This window comes from Melanostigma gelatinosum, assembly GCF_949748355.1.
Source record: "Melanostigma gelatinosum genome assembly, chromosome: 4".
Lineage (NCBI taxonomy): Eukaryota > Metazoa > Chordata > Actinopteri > Perciformes > Zoarcidae > Melanostigma > Melanostigma gelatinosum.
Genome location: NC_136637.1, coordinates 6,429,466 through 6,443,330, shown reverse-complemented (window position 1 = coordinate 6,443,330; position 13,865 = coordinate 6,429,466). Strand labels below are relative to the sequence as shown.

Below are 13,865 nucleotides of genomic sequence, written 5' to 3'. Positions count from 1 at the left end.
CAAACCATGGAACGTAGAGAGACAACACGATGAGCACGGCCGGAACATGGAGCACACAGGGGAAAGCACAAAGACGACCTGACAACCACAGCAGGGAAAGCAGGGGAGTATATATGTGTGGGGTGATGAGTAGATTGCAGGCAGGTGAGTTGAATGAGTGCAGTGTGGGGTTGGCAGAGGAAAGAGCCAGGGGCAGGTGATGGAGCACAGTTGAAGTGGATGAAAGCAATCAGGAGACACTCAAACACAGAGACACAGGAGGGAGTCAGAAGGAGACCAGGGGCAGAGCCACACAGACTCAGGAACACAGGAGGCAAAGCCTAAACCGTGACAGTTACTGTAGTTCTGCTCTAGTTTATGCTCTTAGACGCTTGTTTAAAAAAGGAAATGCACTTATGACTTCTGGTGATAGTTCTCTTGAATACCTATGCTGAACACATTTATTGTAAGTCGCTTTGGATAAAAGCGTCTGCTAAATGTAATGTGATGTAATTTGATCTGGATCAGGAGTTCAACAATCTGCTATCCATCCTCTGGGATGATATTGATGATCCAACACCACCTCCAGCTCCATCTCGTCCTATTGTCCCCGCTGGGATGGACGGGTGCACCCCCCTGGGAGCAGCCCCACACAGATTTCAGCAGCTAAATACATCAATGGCTCCTCAGGGACTGGATGTTGGACCGGCTGCTTATAGCCAGGGAGAGGTAAGACACTTAGACTATATCCACACTCGTCCAGTTTTCCTACGTTTACACTGAGCAGCCACACCACGCCGGAGTTTTGGAGCAGCCTTAACGGAGGAACCTGAAAACTCCGCCAAGGTTGGAGGTATTTGAGAACTCCGGCGTTTTGGTTCAGTGTAGACGTCGGATACGGATGTCTGTTAGAAAAAAATGAGCCCACACCCGTGCTCGCTACTGGATTGGTTATTACCAGCCATGACGTCGCCGTCCCTGATTCGTCACACCCACTATCACGTGACCCGTACCCGGAAGAAAACAAAACAGCCGGGCGACCAGCAGCGACAACAAAGCAAGCCTTGCCTTGCTTGCTTTGTTGTCTGTAGGAGCAGCTATTGTGGAGTTAAATTCGTCATTTTACAATGCTGCTAATGCCTACATGCGGAGGAGGCGAGCAGTTCTTCGAGCGATGAGCGAGCTGCTTGACCATCGGCGATCAGCCCCCACGGAGCGGCTGTCTGAAGCTACAGTTAGCAATAAATGCTATTCAGAGCTACATCTACAAACAGAGGAAACGAGTGAGAGACGAGTGATCGACGCTGATTCCGTTTGGTAGCCTTGAGAGACCTTAGTCTGCAAGTATTTCTTTCTGAAAATATGTACGAAGATATATTATATTCGCTAATGCTAATCGCGGTTAGCATTTCCCCATTGGCGGTAATGTTAAAATTAGCTTAGAAGCTAGCGAGTCGGACCTGTTGCATGATGTTGTGCCCGAAAATATGGAGCAAATGCCCTAAAGAATTGATAGAGGGCGAAGATGATGTCCCTGTTTTTTCTGCTGGGTGACCCAGCTTATCCCCTGATGCTGTATCTCATGAAGGAATACCCCAATGGCGGAGCTAACATTACATTCATCAGCCCCCACGACAACAACAGACAACAACACATGGAAGCTAGTGATCGACGTGTGTTGACCACATTTATGGACCATAATGGAGTAAACGTTTCCGTGTAAGTGTTGATTTTAAAGTAAAGTTGATGAGAGAGATATAGACAGACAGACCCGCAGCGCTGTAACTACGTCTGAAAAATAAAACTTTCCACGAACTGTCTGTTTGAGTTCATAGAGGAAGATCTTAAGTATCAAATACAACCTTTCATTATTAAAGACTACTTTATTACTCTGTCATATATATATATTTTTTAAGAAGTGGTTAGGGAGAGATATCATAAGAGATTTATAAATACCTGCATCAGAAACGATCAGCATCAGTCAGAGCTGAAAGGATCGGTCCATTTGTTATAAGTCGATCTGCAAATATTTTAGATAATCAATTAATTTCATTTTTTAACAACAATGACGATATATGAATGGTTGCAGCTTTTCAAATGTTAACATTAGCTTTCTGAATATTTTGTGATGAACATTTTTTGAACTATTTTCTGAAACTTTACACACCAAATGATTAGTCGAGAAAACATGACAGATCAACCAATGACGGAAGTGATCATTGGTAGCAAATTGGCACAACAGGACAGAAAATGATTTTAAGATAAGTACACTTTGTTATCTCACGTGATGTTGACTGTAATGAGTTGTTCAACAGCCATGTACGACTCTGCTCATCAATAAGCATATTAACTGCCTATTAGTCATAATTCAGAAGTATTAATCCAAGAGTGCTCATTGCAGTGAAGCCGCTCAGTGAAAATAGAATGAGACTTAAGAATTTTAATTTGTGGGAAATCTCCCACTTCATCTCAGAGGCTCAGAGATGTGACCTGAACCAGAACCTGCCTATCGTCTATAACGTCCCGAGTGCAGCGGCCACCGGTCACCCTGCTGCTCCACACATGAATGCAAACACACACACACACACACACAGAGATATTGCGCTTCTGTTTCTATCTTCAAACACAATCTTTCTATGAACTAAAGTGTCTCTGTCTCTCTTTATCTGTGTAGGAATGGACAAGTCCACAAGCTTCAACCGAACGCCGTTAAGACAAAGTAAGCTCTGCCGCTTTGGTCAATGTGCTTCTTTATGACAGGCTCATGATCTTTGGCAGTGCTCACCAACTCTTAAACAAACCACATTCACCTTTTATTATTTTTGTCAGCTGTTTGAAGTGTTATTTGTCGACCATGATTCCTGCATGAATATTATAATAATCCGTCTTTCTTAATGAACACAGCACAGACGATGATGCATTTCACCCATGTCTTGTATTCTTCTGCTCGCTTTAGTGTTTCTTCCTAAAATGGGTTTTGGTTCTTATGGGTTAATCTATAATAAACACAATAACCATTGTAGCGATAATCGTCATCTTGATGTATCACTATTTCTTGATAATTAATCATTTGCATTGATAATCTCAACTAAAGAGTGAAAAAGTATATTACCCTCTGAAATGAGTAGTTTAAAGTGGAATAAAATGTAACTTCAGAGCATTTGATTAATTGATTGCTGTCAGGGTGTAATGATAATTTCAACAAAAATGTTGAAAGCGTAGAAGATTAGAGTGGTGTTAGTAAATAAATGGGGTTTTCCATGTGAATGCACATTATGGCGTCCAGCCTGACACGTCCGACATCAAATGTCCAAAGAGCAATTTCAACCGAAAAAGCGCCCAGAGGTAAAGACATATACCACACATTTTGGCTAGATGAATGGAGAACAGTTTATTGTAAAGTTCACTGACATACTGGAATACCATCATCCGGACACATAACCCCAATTTCAACAAAATCTGATTCCAAAAGGAAAAACTCTTTCAGTGACAGAAGTATTTGGTACAGAAAGGTAGGGTTACTGACATTTCACCGGTACGTCACTTGCACCGCACTGACCGCTTGCACAGTGGTCACCGCAACATTTACCACGGTTTACACCCATCACAGCCACAGGGGATGCCAGCTTAGTTTAGGAATCTATATGTCCACAAGCTTGAACATGGGATGAAAAACACAGATAGTTATTGTTAAAAGCGTCTGTAAATGACTGTAAGATGCCCTCCTTTCGTTTATATTGCTCGCATGAGTGCTCATTGCTAGAAAGCAATACCCTGAACAGAATGATTCTTATGTACAGTGTGGAACAGTGTAGAGAAGATTTGTTGAAATCCCTCTCATCGCAGAGATATTATTCTTTGTCCAATTCAAGATCCTACTTTTGAATCAGCTTGATCACAACGCTGCAGTCTATCCTGCTGGCCATCACAGGATTTCAAACTAAAATAGCATACTGTAAATGACACTGGCAAAAGTACTTATTTTAAATAATAAATAAACGTGTCACTATTATGGAGTAATTCAAAAGCTTTTGTCACTGAAACACTACTAAATGAAGTCACTAGTAATATATGTTTATTTGGCTGACATTTAACAGAACCTTTCAATGGTAACATTACAGAGTGTATTGTATTATAATACCTTATATATGTATTTGCAGGGATGGACATACGGTATATTTGACTTCGCTATAGTCGTAAAGCCTCTGTTTACCCTGCCATACCATGCATAGTGCACAGGATCAATGCCCGGTGGTTTCACATTTTTAAAGAAACATCATTAGGGCATTGTGGAGTGTGGTGATTTCTCAGTTGCTATAATGTCGAACTACTTGAATGACTAACTCACAGCAGCCAAGCTGTAACTGTGTGTAATGTTACTTGACTATTCCCATGGTAACGCATTTGACTACAAGTTTGTAATTTTATTTCCGTTGTGAATAAAGTAAGTGGCCCCTTTGTGATATAACTCAACGCCCATTTGCAGTGTCTGAAAATTGAATTAGGAAAATGGAGTAAGGAGTCCTTTCTAAGAATATCTCAAAGTAAATATAAAATTTGACAATTATTTCCCTTGTCTTTTTAATATGTGATTACTGTTGAAGGTCAAATGTCATCTGCATTTTAAAGAATGGGAAAACACTAATACCCGTGTCTTGTATTACTCATTGTAACGTTATTATTAAGGGAAATATATCTAATACATCTCATTAAAACATTATTTGTATGTGCTGGATTACTCACTGAAGGGAAGGAAAGGCATTACTGAAGTCCTCCATATACACACGCTAATGAGGGAAATTGTTACTAGCTAGCTAATACATTTGGGTGCGAAGAAAATACTCATAGGAACAGTTAGAGATCTGGAGAGATATGCTTCTCTGTTGTTATGCCCAGAGTCATGGATTGATATCATTTTCACCTCTGTGCATCTTGTTCATAAATAGGCCAGGGACGTGTTCAGCCTAGCTTAGCGCTAGGGCAGGAAGCAAGGGGAAAGAGCTAGCTTCGCGCTGCCAAATTGAAGGAAATTGCACATTCCAACTACCCCAAGGATATCATATTTATACTGGGTATACTATGTATGAAACACCATAAAAGAGAAATGCAAAACCTTGTGTTTAACAAGCAGTTGAAGCTATTTTTCACCAGTAACTGCTTCGTGGCGTGCATCGTCTCAACAGCCTGTCCCATTAGTGGGCTTGACAAGTTGGGGACTAGCTTGCTGGCTAACAAGACACGTCTGATATCTACCGGTATCATAGCTTTGGAGTTTTTAGCCATAGATTTCAACTTGGTAGCCACAGCTCGGCTAGCTATTTCCATCTAATTTATGCTAAGCTAGTCGCACATCCCAAAATGCACAGAGATGACACTTCATGACAATCTCACTGGGTTTAGGGACGCCATACAGTTCTCTTGAATGGCTTAAAACTTCGGTGGTGTAAAAAGCCAAAAGCACAGCTTGAGCTATAGTGGCTTCCCTTCCTGGAGTCACTGAGGCACTACTTCCTTCAAAGAAGCCAGGGCTGAATGGATGCGGACATGAAGCCTGTTCTCGAAGTCGTAGTTTGTAAAATCCTCCTAAAACATTTTAGACAGACAGACAGAAAGATAGATAGGGAGATGGACAGTCACTTGTAATATAATTCTAACATTATCTGGGAAATTCATACGAGTTCTAATTTAGCTGATTGCTCTGTAAATATTTTACCTTGGCTTGAAGTAGCAATGATCTCCCCTTTCCCACAGTCTGGATTGCGATATAAAAAAGACCAGATTATAACTGAGCATGTGTTCCCATCGGTACAATCAAAATGTGAATGTTGTATGCGTGCAGCAGACTGACCTCCGGTTTTGCAAGGAGTATACATCCAAGCTCGTAGACGGCGTACGGCTGAACGTATGAGTTGATCTGCCGTCCATACTCATCTCTGGCCGCCAGCTGGAAGGACTGGATCGCATGTAAAATGGACAGGAGAGCAAGCTGAGTGACATTCAAAGTGTCGACTGACCGCAAAGTCATTCAGTGCTGAATGTAGACTGATACCTGAACGGCATCCCTCATATTCCCATGACATTTGTGAATGGCACCAAGAAGGAGGTGTTTCAGGCCTCTGCACGAACCCTCATCTAGACTCTGTAACACTGAACAGGCATAAAGAGGAAATTATCACACGGGGGGGGGGGGGGAAAGAAATTCATGGGAATCAGGCTGCAGCTAGCACATGTTACCATGAAACCTGAAGGTCTCATTTACCCTGATTCATTATCTGCAGTTTGGACGAGGAGCAGTTCGGAAGCGCCTTCCACAGATACAGCACTTCAATTATGCCAAGGATGCATAGCTCTCTGGTGGGCGAGATCTTTCTCAATCGCTCAGCCTGCAGATGGAAACCAGACAGAGGAGGGGGGGGGGGGACTTTTGTGACACACTTGGGATGACTCTTTGAAAGAGAGAAAAAATGTCTAAATCTGCAGCGTAACCCACCCTTTTGACAGCAAACTGCTCTATCTGGTTGTTTTTTCTCTTGAATAGCTTCTGCACCTCTTTGAAAACCCCGCTTGCTCCATCCAGGTCACCCGAAGCACCCTGACACACTGAGGGGGGGGGGGGGGGACACAAAAGGAGATAATAAAAATATAAACAATACAGAGTAGAAACAATGTGCGTTTGGTGCGTGACGGGCTTACCTCCAGTCAAGTAGGCGTAGTAGCACTGCGACCAACGCGACTCATTCTTCAGCCTTTCGAACGACCTGAATGCGTCTTCAAAACTCATCTCGATCATGCTACACCAACCTGAAGCAAGGACGAGCAGACGGAGACAGAATGAGTCCCTCCCTGCGCTGCTGGGTTTCAGCATGTCACAACTAACCTGATGGGCGATCACGTACCAATCTCATAAAGACACACGTGCTGGATCTCTCGTTGGTCTGATGCAAGCTCTAAAGCGTCATGGAAACAGGCCAAAGCACTGTTGATATGGCACTGCGGACAGAGGAGAGAGCACATTGGATGTTAATGAGACATTGAAGAGATCATGCCAGCTCATTTGTGTTTGAAAAGTTAACGTTTGGCTGATCCGTCACTGGTTGTTTGCAACCACGAGCCGGCAGCACATTACCTCTAGCCTGTGAACCCGTCCTTTGAAGAACATGAAGAGGGATGAGTTTGGGTAAACCACCGACTTCCTCTGCAGAATAGCTTTGGCTTCCTGCAGCCCCTCGTGTGTATCCGAGCCATCCAGAGCAAAGAAAGGCAGCACTACTGTGTGGTACCACAAGAGGGCCAACCTGGGCAGCACAACGGGAGACAATCACCTTAGTCCCTCTGAAATGTGGGATCTGAAGCTCAACCGGAATCTGTATTACACTGAGGATTTATGTTCACTGTTATGATATAATGGCATTATATAATTTATTACAATAAAGGTAGGTCTGTGTTTCACATGTAAAAGGAAAAAAAATAAAAAGTTCTGAGAGTGACCTTTAACCTTTCCCCAAAAGTTTAGTTGACAGTTTGCCAGATCATTTAATTAACTGTAAAATAGTATGTACAGTTATTATTATAATCTAATATTCACCATAGCAGTGATAGCAGAAGGTTACTAGAGATGATGCTCTGCAGAGGGCCAGGATTCAATGGATTAAAGGAGCAGTGTGCAGGATTTTGTGACATCTAGTGGTGAGGTTGCAGATTGCGTCCAGCTGCTCCGCTCAGCCCTTCCTTTAATTTAAGCATGTAGAACTACGGTGGCCTTTAGGGCAAGTGAAAACCAGTGTTTGGTTTTGTCCGTTCTGGGCTCCTGTAGAAACATGGCGGTGAAGAGGACCCGCTCCCCATGTAGTTATGAAGGGCCCATTCTAAGCTAACGAAAACACAGCGATTCTTATTTTCAGGTGATTATACACCAAAGAAAACCTAGTTATGAACATTATATTCAACTTCAGCTAATAGATGCCGCTACATGCTACACACTGGCCCTTTGAAAAAGTAAATATATTTCTTGTATACAAATGTATTACCTCTAATGTCAGTGATGTTCTTTTAAAATGGTGTAACGGGTTGCTAGTAGGCATTCATTGTAAAGAGCTCCAAGAAAATAACATTGCGAACCAGTGACATTGCTCATCCTCACAGCTCCCGCGCTCTGTTGTCACGGGTTCTTGGTTTGCAACAGTTACTGAACCTGCATTCATTGATGCAGAGTTGGGTGTTAATCATGTGTGGGTTTGTGACTATGAGCAATGGCACACATCAGATCAAACTCCTCCTCCAATGCAATCTGTCTCGCTCTGTAAGCAAAAAAACAAAAAACTTGCAACGGAGCCTACTCACGTAGCCAGCGGGGCTTTCATGTCCTTGCTCTCGCTCGCATACATGAGGGAGGACAGGCCCTGGAGACGGTCGCCGGGGAAACCCAGCAGGTTGATGATTTTGAGCAGGTGTGGCGGCACCATGGAGATGCACAGGTGGAAGAGGCCGTAGCCGAAGCTGACGGAGCCCTTGAGCCGGTCCAGGGCCTCGGCCGTCACGCAGTTCTCCACCGGCGTGTTGTGGTTGGCGTTGTCCGTCGGGGGGGACTCCTGGTGGACCGAGGGCCTCTGCTGGCAGGCCTCCTGCAGCTGGCTGATGTCACTGTGGCACTTGTTGTACATTTTCCACGCCTTACGTAGAATCCAGCCTCCTTTGATGTAAGCTGTTAGTGGATACGTAAGAAGGTCATTAATTCATCTCTGCAGCTCATACGCATATTCATGATCAGTTCTTCTGTTGATTTAGTTTTTTAACCTCACTAGCAGTGGTGCTCTGACCAAAATATCTCAGCAACTCTATGAAGTTTGTATCAGATCTTCATGTTCCCCTCGGGATGAATTAGCATTCACTTTGGTGATCTATTCACTTTTTTATCATTGCTAATTCGCGAATGTTAGCATGCCAACTAGTGGTGGAATACTACATGCATTCAAGTACTTTAGGTACAAATTAGAGGTATTTCTAAAACACTTGAGTCTTTTCTTTTCATGCCACAGTTCAGAGGGAAATATTATCAGTTCAACTTCACTACAACTATATGACAACATGGATCATTACAAAGTTAGTGGAGTAGGAACTTTTTGAGCAAACCAACAATGTGTATCAATAAAGTTCCTGAGCTTTATAACAAATCATAATGTATTAATATTATAATAACATATTAAGTCGCTTGACTGATCAACTAAACGTGTCAGCACCAAAATTCACAAACTAATATTTTATGCTTACACGCCTGACTTCACAAAGCACCTCGGCAGTCACAATATTATTCCGTTAGCTCAGTTAATCCTCATTAACATTTCTGAGCATGCTCCTAAATACAATCAGGTAAAGTGCTCCACACTGTTAACTGTAATATGACGTCTTTACTATGTCCTGTTCTTGAGTTATACCATTCACACTCATGAATATACAGTCTATGGTCACATGCAGTCAGTCCTTCAGGCGCACACCGCCATGATGACACGGTCACTCTTTGTACCTGAAAGCTCCTGCTTGACGAAAGAGAGCACGGCGAGGTACACCTGACAGTCGGCAACAATAATCTGTCTCTGTAGGCGGTCCACGACCACCACGCCTGACCTCTGGGAGTCCATCTGTAACACACACACACACACACTCAATACAGCAGTAATACTCATAACCTGCATGCTGAATGACCCGCAGCTGCTAGCCAGCCCCCACACTCCTCGCCCAGTTTGTTGATTACATTTCACAGAAGCACTTGTAAATCTGCGAGTGGGTTTGGCATGATCTCACTGCTGACTGCACCATTAGACACGACGCCGAGGATATAAACATCGTTATCTGAACAGCAGCCTGTTCTGGTGGCAATATTAGGAGATAGTGATGGTGGAATTTGTTCACACAAATCACGTAAAAAATCCTATATGGGTGAATTGGTGTTCTCGCCTCTTGGCTTTTGACAGAGCAGTATTATTGTCTTTTATGCCACAGTCCGTTGGGGGGTGTCCTCAAATTTAACAAACTAACACTAACACTCATTCATTTAATAACAGATTACTGAACAATTAACAGATCTGTGAAGCTGAGTTTCTCCACAAAGAATCACACTAAAGCAGCACTTTTAGTCTCGTGTTTACCAGAGATGTGTTCATAAGTTTCTTGGACAAAAAAAAAAGCATGATTCGGCATAAAAACAGCATTAAAAAAAAAGACGAGTCGACCAAGAGGTGTATATATACACTCACCGGACACTTTCTAGGTACACCTTGCTAGTACCGGGTTGGACCCCTTTTGCCTTCAGAACTGCCTTAATTCTTCGTAGCATAGATTCAACAAGGTGTTGGAAACATTCCTCACGGATTGTGGTCCATATTGACATGATGGCATCACACAGAAGCTGCAGATGTGTCGGCTGCACATCCATGATGCTAATCTCCCGTTCCACCACATCCCAAAGGTGTTCTATTGGATTGAGATGTGGTGACTGTGGAGGCCATTGGAGTACAGTGAACTCATCGTCATGTTCAGGAATCCACTTTGAGATGATTTGAGCTTTGTGACATGGTGCATTATCCTGCTGGAAGTAGCCATCAGAAGATGGGTCCACTGTGGTCATAAAGGGATGGACATGCTCAGCAACAATACGCAGGTAGGCCGCGGCGTTTAAACAATGCTCGATTGGTACTAAGGGGCCCAAAGTGTGCCAAGAAAATGGCCCCCACACCATTACACCACCACCAGCAGCCTGAACATACAAGGCAGGATGGATCCATGCTTTCATGCTGTTTACACCAAATTCTGACCCTACCATCTGAAATCGAGACTCATCAGACCAGGCAACGTTTTTCCAATCTTCTATGATTATTTTCGTGAGCCTGTGAGCCTGTAGCCTCAGTTTCCTGTTCTTAGCTGACAGGAGTGGCACCCGGTGTGGTCTTCTGCTGCTGTAGCCCGTCTGCTTCAAGGTTCCACGTGTTGTGTGTTCAGAGATGCTGTTCTGCGTACCTTGGTTGTAACGAGTGGTTATTTGAGTTACTGTTGCCTTTCTATCATCTCCAACCACTCTACCCATTCTCCTCTGACCTCTCACATCAACAAGGCACTGCCGCTCACTGGATATCTTCTCTTTTTTGGACCATTCTCTGTAAACCCTAGAGATGGTTGTGTGTGAAAATCACAGTTGATCAGCAGTTTTTGAAATACTCAGACCAGCCCCCAGCAACAACCATGTCACGTTCAAAGTCACTTAAGTCCCTTTTCTTCCCCATTCTGATGCTCGCTTTCAACTTCAGCAAGTCCTCTTCACCGCGTCCAGATGCCTACCGGTAAATGCATTGAGTTGCTGCCATGTGATTGGCTGATTAGCTATTTGTGTTAACATGCAATTGGACAGGTGTGCCCAATAAAGTGGCCGGTGAGTGTACATAATTTAATTTGATTATTTTAATGAAATGTCCATCGTGTTGTACTCACACTTTTTTTAATCTTGTTCCTGATTGTCTCTATGACTCCGGCGCTGTCGCTCTCACACAGCTTCTCGGTGGTCCTCAGGTCGTCACAGGCCGTCTGCATCTTCTCCTCCTCAAATGTCATGATGGCGTTCTGCAACGCAAAGCAGTCACAACGTTTTGCTCGTAACACAACTTAAAAAAAAAAGAAAGAAAAAAAAGCTCCAATGCATTGTTTGTTGCGCTCAAGCTGGATTACAAACAGAAACCGTCTTGTAATACGAGGGAAGGAGTGTTATGTAACAGAAAAGGACAAAGGGCCCTTTCTGCGTGACAGTGAGCGCAGGAACACGGAGACATCTGTGCAGCTGGAGGTTTGAAGACGCCACACAGCCGGCACAATCCAAAAATCTCCACTCCGTTGTAGCTGAAACCTCTTAAAATCAGCTTGAAATGAGTGAGGAAATAATGAAGCAGACAAATGTAGTGAGATTCAACTGACATTTGTGGTTTCACGTTTTGACATGTTCTTGCATAACTGCGTCATTCCCTCCATTTATGTTCCATGTATGAATGCCCACCAGGAGGGTCAGATGCCTTCAGGGCCATTTAGTATCTGGGGGACAGAGGATGACATCATCTTTAGCTTCATGGTGTGTGTGCGTGTGTGTGTGTGCGTGTGTGTGTGTGCGTGTGTGTGTGTGTGTGTGTGTGTGTGTGTGTGTGTGTGTGTGTGTGTGTGTGTGACCATTACAGCATGAAGAATCTCACTCTGCAGCGTTACAGTAAATGTGCTTCTCTGCAAGAGCATGGCTGTTCTTGAGAGGAAGATTCATCCATTATGTTAATGGACGGAAACGCAGAGGAGAGGAGGCCGGTGGTGAGCGTCCAATTTGACAGGTTGGGTTATTTCAGGTGATACTGGGAGGGGGGGCTCTCCCCTAATAATCCTATTCATCACCAGCTGAGATGAAACTCACCAGGAAACTGACGAAACTGGCCCCGAAGCTCATCAGCGGGCTCTGGGTCCTACATGGAGAATAGGGAAGGAGAGAGATGCATTCACTGTCAGGCCAAAGAGAACGAATAACACGCATAACTGAAAGGCTGGTGACTTTGTTTTTCCCAGCGAGCGCGGACAGAGCGTGCTCAGGAGCAGGTGCAGCCAGCAATCCGTGCTCAGCTGTCACGTCTCACTATCTGTTTGTTTGACGTGGAGCGTCCATCTCCCATTATTCACCATCTGTTCTTTGTGTGAGTTTTTCTGAAAGGCAAAATGCCCCCAAAACATACACTTAAAAAGAAGAAAAAACATGTTAACAGTGGCTGGGCTTGTCTCCATGACAAAAATGTTCAATCAGAAAGGGGTGTGACAATGTTCAGACAGACAGCTGGAGGCCTTAAAGCCTCACTCACTGATAACATGCATTTGGAACCGTATAGCCTAATTAGTAATGTGTTTGAATGACACTGTTAATTATGTGGGGCACTGTTTTCACTCTTTGTATAGCAGTAGAGCATGCTGTACCCGGTGTTCTCGATGTCACTGTGATGTTTTAACCGCTTATGACTTTATTCTTGGAGTAATACCTTGCTGATAGAAGTAAGAGGCTTAGGCATGCATTATACTGCAACAAATCATCATGGCACGAAATGACTACCTGTATCTCCTGAAGAGCTCGTCGCTCTCTTTGAAGCCGTTGTTGAGCAGCAGGTTAATGCCTTGCAGGGCCATCTCGGCATCATCTAGCTGCTCGGCCTTCTCCTCCACCTGCTGCTGCTGCTGGGACTGCTCGGGACCCGCCATTGTTTGCGCAGCCAGCTGTTGGATTGAACCGGTGCGGCGGGGAACAAAATACGAACGCGTTTCCTCTCCAAAGCAAAGCCGCATTGGTTTATTCCCGCTGGTGTAGGAGACGGATTGAAACAGAGACGCGCCTCTGGTCGGCTAAAAAGAAAAACAAAAAGATAAAAAAGTAGTGCGGCTACCGCAAGCTCCAGACGTCAGTGCGCTTTAAGGAGTATAGGCCACTGATGCCCAGACGGGCTCGCTCACTCCGCACTACAGCGACGCACTCTTCATCGTTGTTATTCCAGACTGTCTGCGCGTTCACACACTAAGCACACGCATACAGTTATTTGCTACTAAATCTGCCGTCCGTCAGTTTCCACCTCCACCCACTCCCCCCCACTACTATGCTACTCCCCGCCTTGCAGCAGCAGCATCCGACGCGTTACATAACGAGGATCCAGGCTGCTGTGCTGCTTCTGTCTGCCAGCAGCACGTCAACACGGGCTGGCGTCATTACGCACGCGGCGCATCGCCGGAGAGGAGGATGGAGCGACGAGACCCGCTGATGCGAAGCAGCATCCTGTTTAGCCATCCTCACCCCCAGAGGCTCATCAGAACCACAGCCCTCTCTTCCGACCGAC

The 13,865-nt window shown here is 44.3% G+C and overlaps 1 protein-coding gene across 1 annotated transcript; it reads right to left on the bottom strand.

The window, feature by feature from the left end:
• Positions 1 to 3,122: 3,122 nt before the first annotated feature.
• Positions 3,123 to 13,570, bottom strand: LOC306775957 (tetratricopeptide repeat protein 39C-like). Its single transcript, XM_079266536.1, has 14 exons — positions 13,094 to 13,570; positions 12,413 to 12,461; positions 11,458 to 11,586; positions 9,500 to 9,614; positions 8,320 to 8,680; positions 7,106 to 7,274; positions 6,876 to 6,969; positions 6,673 to 6,780; positions 6,470 to 6,579; positions 6,239 to 6,362; positions 6,029 to 6,126; positions 5,828 to 5,932; positions 5,693 to 5,731; positions 3,123 to 5,562 (listed from the first exon to the last, which is right to left on the bottom strand). The coding sequence occupies exons 1-14, from the start codon at positions 13,321 to 13,323 to the stop codon at positions 5,473 to 5,475; spliced, it is 1,821 nt and encodes a 606-aa protein (XP_079122662.1). The 5' UTR covers positions 13,324 to 13,570; the 3' UTR covers positions 3,123 to 5,472.
• Between the last annotated feature and the right edge of the window lie 295 nt (positions 13,571 to 13,865).